Raw genomic sequence first — 17,084 nt, forward strand, 5'->3', positions numbered from 1 at the left:
TCTTTACATATTTAATCCAGGCGGGGCTGTTATCGAGTCAGCTGTTCTTACCTTCAGGTTTCTGGGAACGTCCATGGCTGGGGTTCCCAGGCACATGGTTCACCCAAGCATGAAAAAAAGGAATCTGGGGATACAAAGACATCTTGGCATTATATATCTGGCAGCTGCTATCATTACTGTGTTCTGAAGGATTTCAAACTAAAGGACAGTCTTGCTGAGATATTCTTTCCCTTTCTCCTCCCCTATCAACTATCTGTGGTTGAGCCATTTCGTTCTGCGCCAAAATGGTGAGATTACAAGACATGTGAAAGCCCATGGTGCTCTTGGGAGGCTGAGGCAGCACAGAGCTGGGTGCCATCCCCAAAGTGCAGAGACTGATTGGGCTGGCTTCCAGCCTACACTTAAAATATTAAAAGGGCACCATGTTCATAAACACATCCATCAATTGCAACCTTTGGGGAACAGGCTCTACTGAAACCACTCACTTGCAGAAAAACAAACTGCTATTCTTTACTTTATGACTATTATGCGAAACAGCTTTTTTTCCACCACAGAAAACAAAATCCTCTTGCTATATATCTGCTATGCAAGAGCTACTTAAAATCCACGTGCATAGGGAACCTTATAGCTCATTCATGCTCAGCTCAGGAGCTGAACATGGCCCTGTAACAACATGCCCATGTTTTTTACTGAAGCAGTAAAGTTAAAAACCAAAAGAATGAGGAACCCATGAGGCTCGGTGTGATTGCACCTTACTGAGAAGCATCTGCATGAGCAGAGAGAAAGATGATGCAGACAAAGGTTTCCAACTGCTACAGCAATGGTCATTCATCAGTGCAGGCTACTGGATCCCGCAACAGCACTGAGCCTCTTCTCTGCACACAGCCCACACCCTCCCCCCAGCAAGCTGTGTTTTTAGGAGCTCTCACAGGATTCAATAGCTTCAAGATACTGACTGCCATTCTTTGCTTTGTCACAAGCAGCAGCAGGCAGCCCTCCCCTGGCACGCACAGGGCAAGAGGGAGGCAGCTCCTAGGGCAGAAGAGCAGCAGGTGCAGAGGGCCTCCCCCCACAGCACTAGCAGTACTCTTTGTGTCTCTTACCTGTGAAAAAGGTTCCTGGAGCTCCACGTTGCCCATCCTCTCTCTGAAGCAGCCCTGCACAAGAAAGGGGCCAGAACAACTACGAGTAGATACCGCAGGGCTGCCCTTGAAGCACAGCTAGGACTTCATAGGGTCATAAGGCACAAGCAAGTCCATGGAGCTGGGATTACTGGAGACAGCTGGGGAGAAGGTGAACAAAAACCCACTGCACGCATCTTATTTCTCAGTGTAGCAGAAACATTCCAGAAAACTCCTTCAAAGCACTCCAAGAGCTAAGTATCTCCCGGCTTTGGTCATTAAAGGAGAACAAACAGTGGTGAGATTCTATAATTTATTACCATTGCTAAGATGAACACAGATACTTGATACCCAGTCGTATGTCGAACTGTAAAAAAATAGTTTAATACAGTATCAAAATTTACACAAGTATAGTGTCAAAAGACCAGCATCCCTCAGCTCTGCCCCTGCACATACATACTGCAGGCACAAGTACATGGTTTACATTTTTCATACATATATATATATAGATACATAGGAATACAACAATTTAAGTTTAACTATGCAAACGATCTGTATGGGAGAAAATCAATGCGTAAAGACAGCACACAGCTGCTGGGTCTGGGGTATATATGTGAGAAATTATGCAAGAGGGCAATGTTTTGAAATGCAAGGCCAACGGCACGTCCAACTGAAGCAGACGGAGCAAACAGGAGTTCTGTTGGGAAATCAGTGCTGGGTCAGAGGCCTTTTACTGAATGGTACCACGCAAAAATAACAACAGAAACCAGCCTAATTGCTGCTGCAAACTAACACAGATCTTGTTTGTTTTTTTTCTCCTGAAGACAGTTAGCAGATTTTTACATCATACTCCTACACAACAAAAGGTTGTACAGCAACAGAGCTACATTCCACCGCAAACAGCTCACAAACACAGCATGTTGCAAGCTCGGACAGAACTGCTTCTGACAGACTCAAACCTTCGGAACCAAGAAGAAACCAAAAACCCAGGAATTGTTGCATTCCTATTTTTTTTTTCCCTTTATCTTATATTATTATTTTTATGCTTGGCTACAGTAAAAAGTTAAGCAACAGCGGTCACAAGCCTGTTGCACATTCATACATGAAACTACTGTTGCTTTTAGATATACACAAAATACCTATCGTTGCAGTTTGATACACACAACTAGTATACACAGAGGTAAAAAATAAACTAAGCACATCTAGGTCATCTTCTGGTCAAACCGCAGGCAGTCTGAACGTGAGCTTTCTGCCTCGTAATAATGAAAGACATGCTCCAAGTATAATAAAACCTTCTTCTTTCAAAGTACGCTACAGCAGCAAGAAAAAGCTTTATTACGACGCAGTACAATCTTTTAAACTCCTATTCTTATAGACTCTAGTTAAATAAACCAGCGTGTTTCTAAATTAAACAGTAGAAATTAGCGTCCTGACGGCTGGAAAACACTTTCTGAAGAACACTCTGATGGAAATTCTGATCTGAGACCTGTAGTGGCGGTGCCTCGGTGTTCTGTTTGGTACAGAGCCATGAACGCCAGACACATCTTCAGACGATTCGCATCAAAGTAAATTGAACAGAAAGCTATCTTCACTTTCATTTAGAAAGAAATCGTGTTTCACTACAAGGACTGTAGTTATGCTACACTACTGGCTGGTTAGGAGACGTTATGGTCTTTTAGCACCTCCAAAGGCAGTTATTCTACCAAAGCAAATAATAATAATAATAATAATAATAATCAGCCGTAAATTGCTTAAGCACCATTAGCTGATACCTTATAGACTGAAGTGCGAGTTGCTAAGAAATGACTTTGTCAAAACTGTGGGGACCAAAGGCACAACAGTTCATCAATGTCTCTCCAGTCTGGTGAAAAACTGGTAAATCTAGTGGAACATTTGTTCAGACTTACTAGAGACTCACTGTAACTGACCAAAATAAAGACTCCCTTCAAGTAACTGCTGCAAAACCCCTATTGTCTTTTAGTTAGGAATGGAAATATCTCAGTGCTTCTAAATGCGGTGCTGAAGGGACGAGGCGGCGGCAGCGTTTCACTAGCCAGCATACTGAGACAGAGCTCCGTGGGTCATTGCAAAGCCAGCTCCTCCAACAGACCTCCCAGCACCACCTCCAGGAGCCTGCAGTGCAGCCCATGCAGAGCATAAGGGCACCCATTGTCAGCTGGGATGGTGCTGAGCACACCGCCAGTTCTTGGTCTCTCGTCAGCAGTTCCAATTCCTTCTCTTCAGACAGAGGATGTGCTTCAGGCCTTTTACATCGGTCCTTTGTACTGGTTTCCTGACAAATGTTGCCTAATTCCAGGGCACGACCCTGCAGCATCTCCAAGTTTCCTCCACACAACCTAAAGGGAGGGATGGAAAGGGAGACCATTAGCATCAGTTGGGATGGACCAGTGTTCATGTAGGCATGCATGGGGACACTCCGCACATTCCTTACACAGACCATGCAGCGCAGGAAAGGACAGAGGGGAGGGACATGGAACAGGAAAAAAGTGCTTCCCAGGAGATACAACGTTCCTTCCAAACACAGAGAGCACATGCCTCTAAGAATGGTTAAAAATGGAGACGAATGGACCAGCACGTGCATCACCAAGGCTCTTAATGCTTCAGACACAAGACTGAGGGCATCTGCAGGCCTCTACTGAAATTTCACTCAGGCATTTCCCACACCACGTCTCTTGAAGAACACCATTCAGAAGCACAGAACTCACTCCAGCTGAGTCTAAACGTGTCCAGTTAAAGAAGCACAGAGAAATTCATCTCGTTTCTCTTTTCAAAGACTTTACTTGTTCTCTTAAAATCAAGTAGGGCGTTGAGTGTTTGCTTTCATTCATTCTCCCTCGAGCTCAGAGGAATCACGCATGCAGTCACTGTCTGTGTGTTACGTTGAAACACAGTGAAATCTACCCGTTAGTAAAAGTTATCAAGTATTTTTCTTAGCATGGTCTAGATGTTACAAAGATTTCCTCCCTCCTGCTCACATCTGCTCCCTTCCATGACTGCATAACATCCATGTTGCACTTATGGAACTAAAGACACAGAGAAATTGTAGCAAAAAGCATTCGTTCAGGAATGTGTTTGATGATGAGCTATAATGAGATGCACCAACGAGAAGCAGGGGAAGCCACAGTGAGCACAGTGTCCCCAGGCACACGCAGGGGCCACCAGGATAACAGTGGTGTTCACTACTGCACCGCGTGGTGCAATTCAATATTCTTTCTGTTTAGTAATCATTATCAACTAGCAACCAGCTAATGTATAGCTACTATTAAGCTGCTCATTAATCTCTGGAGCAACAGCAGTATGTCTTGAGAAAGGCTTTTCTGTTGTCATTATTTAATATTTGTGCCCAAATCCCAGGAGTGAGCTGGCAATGAGTAAACACAGAGAAGCTGGATCCTGAGATGTTAACAGCCTGAAAAGACATGAGCCCTGGCTCCTACGGCTGACAACCAAGGACAGAACTGCCCCAAGGCCTCTGTGCTGCAGATGGCAAAATAACCCTTTTATGGCTGGATGTGATCAGACGAGTGTTTCTTTCAGATACTTGGTTCTTGACATTCCTAACTTCTCACCAAGAGGCAAGACCACTCCAATGCCTTTTGTCAGAAGGCACACTGAACAGATGTGCCTTTCAACAATTGTTCTGGTCAATAAACATTATACAATATTTACCGAGCAGCTCCTGCTGACACAATAGTAAGTGAAAAGATGACACCTCTCAAAGTCCTTCATTTCCAGTTGAACAAATGACCCCGGATTGCTAGGAAGGAATGCATGCATACAAGACAGCCCTGCAAAGCTGACATCCTAAGCAGAACTGACAAGGTGTGGTCAAAAGAAATATTCACACCATATTTCTGGGGTAGAAAACAGACAAATCATTACCAGAAACCACTTCTGCATATGCATACAGCACCACAGAGACATGGGTCTCAAAGGCATCACAGTCATACTGTTTGCCTTCTTTTCAGAAACTCGTGGCAATACAGGCTATAGTTTCAAAGATCTGTTATCAAACTCTCCTTTGGTGCTGGCATCTGTGTAGCCCTTTGCTCGGCCACGGCAGTTGCACATCCTGCTGTCTCCTGCACACACAGTTGTTCGGGCCCCTGCATTTGCACCTACGTTTGCCCTCTTCTCAGCTCACGAGTTTAACACTGACTCGTCGTGCAGCACTAATGAAATTGGTTTTTGCTTGCAAGCACTCAAGAGCCGATGTGCATTCTTGAATGCAATTTAAATACTTACGGCAGAATAAAAAGCCCAAAGACATGGTTCAACATTTCAGCAGAAGCCTTCACCAAATAAAGGGTAGCGAGGAGATTCACAGTAACATCGTGGCAATTCATTTCTAGCTTCCTTCCAACACACAGAAGCAAAAGGAGGGAGAAACCCCCTCCTCCCTGGAAGATGGGCAGCAGCCTGCATCCTAACTGTGGCATCCTAACTGCATCCTAACAGCATTTCACATGCAGTGTGAAATACAGGTGGAGCTCCCTGGGCTCTGAGGTCCCCTCTGCCCTGCTACCCCACCAACCTAAACAGCATCCACACCTTCACTGTGTGCGTGTTGCAGCCCTGTGAGGAAAACTGACTGGTGATCAGAGGAAACTCATCATGAAAACCATCAAGAAAATCATCAAGAAAACCACCTGCCCTCTCCAGAGTCAATCCAAACATTCCTGAGCTTTGGAATTACCTTCACGCTCACTAAGAATGTGGTAAACTGCCTCTAAAGCTGCTGTTACGAAATGCTACATTCTCCTAAGACGATGCAAGCATATAAATACAAAGCAAAAACGTTCGCAAACATATTATGGATGAGGTGGCATAAATACCATATTCCCACCTCTGTTATCTTGATAAAACGTTGGTGTAAAAGCATACAACAGGAGTTCTGCATTCAAATTGCATTTTGGGACCAAGAGACTAGGCACCAAAACCATGGAGCCCAACATTAAGCCAGTCACCATGCCACCATGTTCACAGGCATAACAGTGCTGTGCCAGTATTCCACATAAACAAAAATGTGCAGAGTGGGAATGTGGAACAAAACAGTGAGCTGCGAACTGCAAGAGACTGTAAGAATGCAAAAGAAAAGAAACACAACGATAAGCTTATCACAAACCCACTGCGCTTTTAACACAGACTGACCAGATGAATGTAAGAAAAAGTGACAGCAGGAAGGAAGCAACTGACTGTTTTAAAAGTCTAATGACATAGCAAGGGTCAAATCAGACATAGACCATAAAGCTGGAAGCAAAGACAGCACTCGAGTGCTAGTCATGGAGCCCTGAATGGCTGGGGAACGGAGAGGTAAGTATGTACCTGTGATTTACAACACTGAGCTGACGATATCAACAATAGAGAGCTAGCAGTTCTGAAGTGGCACTGCTGATATCCTGAGAATTCTTATGGATTGCTACTAAATATTCCTGAAAACGCTTTTTATCCATTCATCGCAAAGCAACAGTGTAGGCAGGAAAGTACAGATGTGCCACCACACAGATGGGGAAACTGAAGCGTTGCATCCCTATAAAAACATTAACTCAGGCAGACAGCTGAGATGACTGCTGTCATCCCACAACCGTAAACTCCAGTATGCAAAGAAGGCAGGATACAACCCAAGCTGCTTCCCCAGGAAGCAGCAGGATCTGCTCTCTGTCTGGAGATGGGAGATGGGAAGTTTGGGCAGTTTGCTTGGCTGACATCTCACTTTCCATTTCAAACATAGCAGTATCATTTGTATCTATTTCTGCTTGCTGCAAGAGCTCCTAGCAAACTAAAAGCTGAGATTTCACATTATGTTGAACTAAATTCTGTGCACGTCTTATCAATCCATTTCAGCAACCAAGGTATTGGCCACTGTTCAAATATTTCACTTACACTAACCAGCTATTACAGGCTGTCAATAGCACACTGTTAGAAGTTCCATTCAGTAAAGTGGCACTGCCAATGGGTATTTTAAGAGGACTGAAGAAGGTGTTTTTTTCAACAAATACATGTGCTGTCTTGATAGAATCACTTAACGTAGCCTTATTTCCCAGGCAGCAGCAGGGGACATGCTGCGAAGCTGCAGCAGGACTCCAAGCACTGCCCAGACACAGGAAGCAGATTTGCCACAGTGCTTGCCTTAATTGCCCCTTAGCAATGCAACACAGCAGTGAGGCACTGGAAAAGGTTGCCAGGGAAGTGGTGGAGCCACCATCCCTAGAAGTGTTCAAGAACCATGGAGATGTGGCACTGAGCGTCTTGAGTTAGTAGGAATGGTGGCAGTAGGTTGGACTAGATGATCTTAGGGGTCTTTTCCAACCTTAGTGATTCTATGATTCTGTGACAGGTCTTGGAAATCCAGCCCCAACTTCAGGGTAAATCACAGCTGCTCTTAGCTCTCAGAAGGTTCAGCAGCGATGCATGGTCCACAGCCCAACATTCTGCTCACTGTATTATCAATATACCATGCATGCTGGCTTCACCTTTGCAAGATAGTTTTTCTCCCTATAAGCTACAGTACTTCATCACATGTCCCCTGAGAACAGATGTTCATCCCAGATGAAGCAGAAGGACTTGCTTATTCAGAAAACCCCCACTTCCACCTTCAAACCAAGATGGTACTAATGTAAGTAAACCGGACAGAGCCTACAGCTGGCACCATCCCATGGTGATGGCCTGCCCCTGCCCCAGGGAACACACAGCCCACAGATGCAATGAGTGACAAACAGAAAATCAATCCCACTGATGACAGCAGCATCCCAGTGGTGCCCACAGGAATGCTGCCAGGACAATATGACACGTGTTGAGGAACAGACAAGATGTTTTGCACGGACTGTACCGGAGGAGCATTACCTTCAGAGCATTTACCACTGATTCAGACTGCTGAGAAGCTGAGCCATGTCCACTGACGCTAGCTGGCTCGTTTGCTGAGCAGTAACTCCCCTCTGACCCTCCTGGCATCCTAATGGGATCCTTCGCAAAAAATTAAAGACTATTTAATAAAGAAAAGGGTTGGTAACTAATTAAAACAGATGTCTTTTATTTATTTATTTATTTATTTATTTATTACCTTCCTTTTGAGCCACAGTAACCAACACCCATATGGGTACCTTAAGCACCACTGCTGAGCATCACCCACACACTCTGGCCCCCAAAGGCATCTATCTGGAAAATCAGGGCAGATCAATAAAGTTTTGGTGCGCTTCCTCACAGAAGTGCTTACAAAGAGACGATTTTGGCTCCAGGGGAAGGAGTTCAGAACATCTAATTTTTTTCCCAGGCATTTTGGAGGTTGTTACTTTGACTCACAGAACATTTTTAAGCTGTGCTGCAAAGTGTGGGTGAGCAGGGAAGGGGCTGGAGCAGCCAGCACTCCTCCTCCAGCTGTGGCTGCTCCAGATTTGCACTGAAGAATGATGATGTGGAGGGCTTACTATTACCAAGGGGTGCTGGGAAGGGTCGGGGCACCACTAAATAAATGCAGGCTGTACTTTGCAGGACAGACAGCACTCCCTGGAGAACTGCAGTGCCAAGGGAACCTGATGGAGCTGCTGGCTAAAATACCCATTCTGCACCCTGACAGCAGAGTAGCCAACCCACTGCCAGCCTGACCCACTCTTCATGGGGGTCCTTCACTGCCACTTGGTGTGCTGAATTTGGTTTGAAAACGAGGAAGGTAAAGAACAAGAAAACAAACATTTTAAAGAGAGAGAGAGAGAGGAAAGGTTTCTTTCTTACAGAATCAGAAACACCGTCACATTCAGAAATAACATGGCAGTAATTCCTGCAGGAACACATGGCAAATGCATATCTGAAAGACAACTAATGACAGTGGAAAGAGCCTCTGATCAGATCCAGTGCCCCTTCGGCACTGATTTGCCCCACAGAGCAACACATCATGTCCAGTAACTGAACAGCACGAAAGGTGAAAGCAGGGCTGGGAGGAGAAGGGCATGGAGAGGTGGCATGAGGCTCAATCCCATAGAACTGGTGTCCCTGAAACACCTGAATGAAAGGCACCCCAGTCCAAAGACAGCATGATATTACCCTACAACACTCTGCATCAACTGTTATCAATTTGCTGTGATCTACAAAGGGAGATTTAGGACTTACTTTCCTTTGGGAAGGATTTATAGGTCTGCTAGTGACAGAGCAGACTTAATGCTCTACTTTGGGAAAGGAAATGAATGAGGAGGGAAAAGGGGTAATAAAGCAAAAAGGAGTGCTTCAGGTTTATGATTATGTTCCCTCAGCTTTGGATTGGCTTTCGGTTTGTTTTTCTTTATTAGTCAAAGTATTCTGTTTCTTTATTGACTCCAGGGCCAGCAAGATTTTGGCCAGTCTTGGGTGGTAAAATGGAAATACTGCTATCAAGAGGCTAGGAAATCAGATCAGATTGCACATCTAAAGCCTCCTGACCATGACAAAATCCCACAGCCTTGTGAATCACACTGCTCCAGGCACCTCTCCTCCACAGCCCCTTCCACCATACATGGCACAATCCCATCTCAACATGTGTTGGTAGGAGATGGAAACTTTGTGCTTGCCCTCTGGATAACCTTCTCCATCCTCCCTCTGTCCTCCACAGGAGACTTAAGTTTCTCTTAAAAAGAACAAGGCAAGTTTTGCAGCCCATCGAGCAGCTCAGGGATGTCCAGTCCTGGGTGAGGCCACTCCAAAGTGCAGCACAGCGCAGTGCCTCCTTTGGGGAAGCTCCATCCAGGATGGGTTGGGGCCATTCTGAACACAGCTCTGCTGTTCCTCTCCATGCCCTGTGGTCTTGCTACCCCCTCAGCACTATCAGCTGCAGTCTGACCTTCTGAGGCACTGCAGCTAAAAGAGGGGAGAAGGCACACGGCCACACTGGTGGTGTCTGAAAACAAGGTGCCCCAGGAGACTGAGAGAGCCTGCTTTGCACACCTGCTGCTTGCCACGGGGAGTATGGCAACGTTCAGCTTTCCTCCCAAAGCTCATGTGAGTTTCACTGCACTGTGTCCCTTCTCCACCACTTCCAGACCCAGACAACAACTGGACCCCAAGCAGGACATTGAGGACTGGAGCAGAAACCCATTCCTTTTCTCTTCTCTGACCCCACACAGCACTGGCATCCAGCTACTCAAAGCAGGCATCCAAGGTGCCTATGTGTTCTGGACAGAGCTTTTCATTCATTATCCAGAGGCTAAGCTGTGGAAGAAAACATCTTGGGCTGTTTTGAATAGACAACACAAGGTCAACATCAGAACCAACTGTGCTGGCTCTTCATCCTACAGCCTTCCTGGCTGCCCAGCCCTTCTGCCCAGGCTGCAGAATGGTTTCATTACTCAGAGTCGAAAGTGCAGATTACAGGGCTGCAGAAAGCACTGCCAGGAGCAGGGAAAAACCACATCAGACCCTGTGTTCATTTCACCACAAAGGTAACAGAAGTGCAATCACTAAACACGCACAACCATTTTCTGTTGCAAGTACATCAACTAAACATCCAGAGCCAATATGCAACTCCTTAGTGAATAGAAAGCACAGGAAATCTCACTCAAGTCCATAATATCATATTACGAAAAATCAGACGAATGGAAATGTAGCATCTCCCTCATGCTCCTGGAGTGCCAGAGGCACAGCCACAGTCAGAACAGTTCTGGGTAAAACAAGCAGCTCCTTGATGGAGGGAACCAACCACAAATTACCTCTTGAGCCAGAAATCAGCAGCAATTTTTCTGAGGAACTTTCCTGTCAATTAAAACACGCTGGTTTTGAACGCTGTGGCTATTCACCACAATTCCTGTTCTCAAAGAGGACCTCTGCTTTGCATCAGGCTGCCATACCCACAACCCCTGTGGCACACTGAAAGCCACTCAGGTTGCCAAGGGGTCAAGTCCACAGCACCTCTGTGTTCAATGGCCCTTCATAAACCTCTCTGCAGACCATTGAGCCTGTTAATTTAAACTGGGGATGAGATCATATGAAAAAACAGGGTGAGGAAATGCTCTTGATTTACTTTCAGCAAATATTTGGTGACATGATGAGTTCAGTGGGCTTGAATTACATCTTGGTTGGCTTCTCTGTTCTACTACACGCTATGAAAGGGAGGAGGTGCACAGCACTGAACTGTGTGTGACAGATTGCACACACAAAAAATGTACTAACCAAACACTTCCCATCTTCTAATTAGATTTCTAACTAAAACCAGGCCACGCGGAGGGAAATCAAGAATACCTATCTCAGCAAAAACATTCTGAAAGGTTTGGAAATGTAGGCTGAAATAGAATGCAATCGAAGAGGGAAGAAAGAGGGAACTGAAAAGTGCTGGAAGGATTTAAAAATAACTGAGTGTGTGCCTAAGGATCAGGCCTGCTGCTTCACACTTAAACACACCAGGAGTGGAAAAGGCCAGCAAGGATGAAAGCAAACAAGCAAACAAAAACCCGATCAACCACCAAGAAGGTGCCTGAAGCAGCACTGGAAAAGAAAGAAATGCAACAGAAAGAGATGGAAATGAAGGGAGACTCACAGAGGAAGAAGGGAATAGGCAGACATGGCACCGTGACATGGAGCAGAATAGCTCAGCCCCAGCCCTGACCACAGCTGCTCCGTGGCTCCGGTGCTGCAGCAGTTGGGCTCCCCAGTAGCTTTGTTTGCTCAAGGGCAACATACTGCAATGCTTCCTCTTCTCTTTACTACAAGGCACTGCTGCCACACAAGGACGAGGAGTTAAAAGGAGGAAAGCTCTTTCCATCTCTACCTCTTGATCCCTCCTCCTATGCAACAAATAATATTGAAGCAATTCAAGCTGGGGGCTTGCCAAGAATATCTTCTGCAAATGCATTCACTGTCACTGTATGACAGATGTCCACGTTTCCGTAACATTTCAGCTGAGCTTATCGGCCCTGAAATCCTACCCTCACAAAATCCAGGGATATCTCCAGTTAATTGACATGTGGATGCCAGATCCTGATCTCACTTCCCCCAGTGTAAGGCCAACCCTGTGAGAACTCTGCTGTTTGCAGTTATCTGGAATTGCTCGCTCACATAACCGAGCACTACCACAGCCCAGGGAGCTGTAACTGGGATCCAGATCCATTGTTTGCTCTCTGCATATTTTCTTAATTATAGCTGGGTCTCTTCATTAGAAAATGCATGGAGCTCTGATCTGGCTACAGCACAACCTTATTATTGTGCACTGTTCTGGATGTCAGCAGCAGAACTTGATCCCCAGAGATGCTGGAGCTTCGTGAACATTCAGAGACAGCATCGCAGGCAGAGCCCTAGGCCACAGGGAGCTGTAACTGCCCTGATGCCATGGGGCAACTACAGCCTGGAATTCACTGGGCAAAGCAAACGTGCCCACATAAATCCTTCTTTCTCTACACACTCCTGTCACACACTACCATTCCTTTCCTCTTACCACAACCCATTCCTTTCCTCTTCTCTGACCTCCCACAGCACTGGATGACAGTTAGACTAGAAGACGTTGGAAATCTTTGCCTACTTTGTTGACTCTGTGATTCTGATTTATGGCCCCTCCCCAACAGAACAAACCTACAACCACCTACCGCTTCCCAGGACTCTCAAGCTCACTTCTGTTCTGTAAGCCATCACCAGCACAACTCTGCCACATGGGAAGAGGCATTAACACGCTTAAGCGAATATGTTCATTTTATACCTTTCATATTACCTGATCAAGCTGAAGTATTGACTCAGTGGCGTGCCTGCGTTTCTGCTGACAAGGAACTCCTTCAGTACAGCAGAACAAACTAAAACTCATTTTCCATTTGATCACTGATGGCAGCACTTAAAAACATTTTCTCTGGCAAAGTTCTTGCCACTATACATTAGTAAAACCTTTACAATAGAGGTCTACGAGATTGCGAAAACACACGTGCATGGGGTGAGAGAAATGAAGCAAAATAAAACAGAAAAGAACCACACGTAGGTGTAGATGAAGGGAGTAATTTGTCTGAAGAGGGCGTTAATAAACGTGTCGGTGCGTTTTCATGAGTGACAAAAAAGCAGAAAAGGAGGAAAAGAAAGGGCGCTGAAAGGAGAGGGGAGAAGGCAGATAAGCATGGAGAAAATAAGTCTCGACTGCCCCTGCACCAGGATGCCATCTTGGTGGTGATGCCTCCCTCCAAAAACAGGGACTCACTTCAGGAGGGAAGGTGAGTGAGATATCTCGTGTGAAATAACCAACATCACTCATCATTCCTCACAACAAAGTGCCCAGAGACCTCAGGAATCTTCAGAACTCTACTTCAGATCCTGGTGCCAACAGAACCAATCATGAGACAAACCTGGACCTGAGTACTTAAAGCACGTAGCAGCTGCAGCTCAGCACACCCACAGCCCCACAATGATATTGTGCGGCACCTACACGCTCAGGATCTACTCTCACAATCACTGCTTTCTGGCACTGGCACCCATCTGAGATTTCCAATGAACTCTACATGCACAGCTCGGCTGTTCCGGTCTCTGGCAAGATCAGGGAATGCACATCACTTGATCTCCACCTGAGCACCCCTGGCCCTGCACAGATAAAACACATGGTCACTTCTAATGATTTCGCTCACAAAGAATCTTCTGCACAATTTATCCCCAAAAGCCGTCCCACACCTGAAACAAACCACAGCTCTGTTAATGTCTGCTCTGAGCACCTTTATATATCCTTTATCACCAAATGTCAACCGTTGTCTTGCCTACTGATGGCTGTATGCATGTTCAGGGGGAGACATTCAGACATGCTTCAGGCCTTCTCATCCAGATCAACAAATCTGGGTACAGAGAAGTTACATAAATGGCTCACGGTTGTACAGTTAAGAGCAAAACATGAACTACAGAGGCCCTTCCAACTGTCATATTATGGGTGAGAAAGAAGCTTGGCTTAAAATCAGCCCAAAGGAAATAAATCCTTAGGTGATACAGATGGATATATCTGAGTCACTGGATTTTACTTCTTAACACACATCATTTTTGTCTTGAATTTTACATTCAAATCATAGTACTTTATGTTTAATAACAAGCACTTTTATCCTTCAGACTAACATCTTTTAGGCGCAACTTCTTTTATTTTCTACTAGGCACCTTCATTTGGAGACACAATAGATTTTTCTAAGGATTATCAAATGAAACATGACAGAAATATGCATGGGTGTGACAGTAAAATGACCAGTGTCTGATTCATTCTTAATGAAATTCTGCATTTTCCATTCTTAAAAAGGTACTGGGAAAACCTTTAACTGCAGATTTGCTTATTTGTTCCATTTGATTTTTTGTTTTTATGCATAGAATATAGAAATGATATAATCCAATTATTGTTACTTAAAGCATTTGCTTTCCAGAGCACAAGATTTTGGTTAACCTCAAAAAAAAAAAAACAAAAAAAAAAAACAACTTGATGTTTTAATGACAAGAACTTGGAAAGATACCAGAGCATATAGGTTCATTTCTCTAATTTTCATCCCTTACATTAATTTTTAACTATAACCAACGGCTTCCAGTGATTTTTTCTTAGCAAGTTGTCAACACCTGCAAAGGAGAAAAATGCATGCCTCCAGCAAATACCCCACTCAGTCCCAAGCAAGACGAACAAAAGATGTGAGTGCCTTTGATTCCCCGGATGATCAACCTGAGCTTTCAAATGCAGCAGTGCTGAAGGACTCGTAACACTGAGCCGATCTCTGGCACCGGACCTTGAGCGCTGCTGTCTGGCTGCTGGCTACTGTTCCCACAGCAGAAGTCACCCACCTGGGGCAGTACGCGATTTTCCTCCTCCAGCTGTCTTACTCTTGCCTCCAGCTGCCTAACATAGGACAAGGTTGATTCTAAAATCAAAAAGAGAAAAACTCATATTATCCACACAGCTCTGCTTGCGTACGCTGGTGTCACAGCCTGGTCCTGCCTCGCGCTGGCTGCAGCTTCCCTCTCTCAGATTGCTGCCAAGCAGCTGCTCCTCTCAAGGGCAGGGCAGGTAATGCTGACCTCAGGGGGTTCTCTGCCAGCAGTCAGCACAGCTCAAGTGCTGCTAGAACCCAGCCATATGTGCCCAGGACCCTCAGAGAGACCAAGGTCAGGCAACATGTGCCCAAGAGCCCAAGCACAGCGCTGCTGGCAGCCCATGCTCCTCATGCCATGCACACATAGACATGCTCTTGTGTGGCAGCATCCCATGCACTCATAGACAGGCCTGTGGCAGGGCAAAATCCTGCCCTCTCCACTCATAGGCAACTTCTCAGACCCTCCTGAAAGCACCTGTTTGGTTATGGAGGATGTGACTTCCTATGGTATGAGTACTGAAAGAGCATCTCTGTGCTGCCTCCAGTGGTCTTATTTCCCTCGCACTGATTCCAAGGAGGAGAAGATCCACGATCAGTGCCTAAAAGCATCTCAGAGTTTTCTCATGGTGCATTTCTTGGGTTGCACGGTGTTTCAGCCATTAGAATGCTTTACCCAAGAGAAATGTGCCACAGCCAAGTAGCAACTGTCACCTGTAAGAGAAAAGATCTCCTCTTGGTCTAGAATGGCTGTAGTGAGCATCACGCCTCCCTGCACAGAGCTGCAAGATCAACAGGTATGCATTCCCTATCCAATGAGCGGCCCAGCCTTCCCTGAGATGTCCACCCTACCACCACACCTGTGCTCACACAGCCACGTCAACACAGAAATTGAACCTTGGATTATTAATGGCATGGAACCCATGGCTACTGGGTACTGCCTGTTGCCACAGACCTGCAAAGATGCACTGACAAAAGCGCAGCCCAATTGGGCACCAGCTTCCCCTGATACCTAAATGGTGATGGGTCAATGCTTGGACTAGATGACCTTATTGCTCTTTTCCTTAATGGCTTTATAATTCTATCAGTCATGGTGGCAGCCTGCCCATAAAACACCAGCAGCAGGAAATGAGGGGGCACTTATTGCTAAAATACGCACACGCAGATAATGTAGGGCAATTTACACAACAGGAAGACAACACACCGTAATTTGTCAAAAATGATTAATGCAAGGCAAGGCACACAGCAAGGATTAAAAATAGCATTGTGCAATAAAAGGGAGAGAGGTAATCTGAGGTTCTTCATGCTCTGCTGCATAAGGATTTTCATAGCTGGTGATGGGTGCATCTCTGGAGAGTCACTGAACGTGGTTTGGACAAGCCCTTCTGAGATGAACAGCTCATACTGTTAACTCTGTATGACAGGGTGCCTCCCACCAACCATTAGCACTGTACAACAGGGTGCCTCCCACCAGACCCACCTCCAGCCCAGCAGCAGCACCCCTGGGAGGAGCTGCGGGTGCTCCATCGCCATCATGGCTGATGCAGAGGCAACAGCTCCTGGCACATTTCAGCCCTCCTCTCCGTGGCTTTCTGCAGAAGATTGTCCCTGTGTAGCCACCCTTCTGGAGGGAACAGTGGGCACCAGCCTTCCCTGAACCCATTGGTTTCATGCTCTATGCCACATGGGATTGGGCTTTGTGCTGAAGTCCAGCTTCCCAGCCCTCTTCTCACAATTTCCCATCTGCATTCTCTTTGGGTTGTCCTTTTCCGTGTAACGGTGTACGTATCCCCTTACTTCTGCTTCTTCACCCAGTCTGGAGGACTCTGCTGGCCCAGCCCTGCTACACCAAAGCCTCCTCATTCCTTAACCTCTCTAAAGTGTGAAATATGTATTTAAATCTTTCTGTAATATGATGAAAACTGAAAATTAGGTCAGCTACAAAAGGCTCGATCTAACAAATCCTTATTTATGCAAGTATTCTTGACACATAGATGTATATAAATTTCAGCATCTCTTAATATATTTATGCTCTGATGCTATGAGCTGAGAGGAAAAAAACTGAACAGAAAAGGACACCAGAGATGAAGGCACTGGAAGTACATAATGAAACACTGTCACCAGTGATGGCAACAGCAAAATCCAAAAATAAATAAATAAAAGTACAAGAAGGATTATATGATCCATCTAT

At 45.6% G+C, this 17,084-nt stretch overlaps 1 protein-coding gene across 5 annotated transcripts in view; it reads right to left on the reverse strand.

Annotated features, from left to right (window-relative positions):
• Window positions 1-1,420: 1,420 nt before the first annotated feature.
• The window catches only part of CCDC85A (coiled-coil domain containing 85A), a 55,357-nt gene continuing 39,693 nt past the window's right edge, over window positions 1,421-17,084 (reverse strand). For 2 of the 5 annotated variants that reach the window (XM_015856803.2, XM_015856804.2), the window contains one exon: window positions 1,421-3,478. In XM_015856803.2, coding sequence (XP_015712289.1) covers window positions 3,429-3,478 — 50 coding nt within the window. In that variant the 3' untranslated portion in view covers window positions 1,421-3,428. Of the gene's footprint in view, window positions 3,479-7,985; window positions 8,106-14,867; window positions 14,945-17,084 lie in introns of all 5 variants that reach the window. The other 3 variants (XM_015856801.2, XM_015856802.2, XR_014943793.1) reach the window with 3 other exon arrangements.

This window comes from Coturnix japonica, chromosome 3 (assembly GCF_054131305.1).
Source record: "Coturnix japonica strain WE chromosome 3, WE-NBRP24, whole genome shotgun sequence".
In the NCBI taxonomy this organism is placed as follows: Eukaryota; Metazoa; Chordata; class Aves; order Galliformes; family Phasianidae; genus Coturnix; species Coturnix japonica.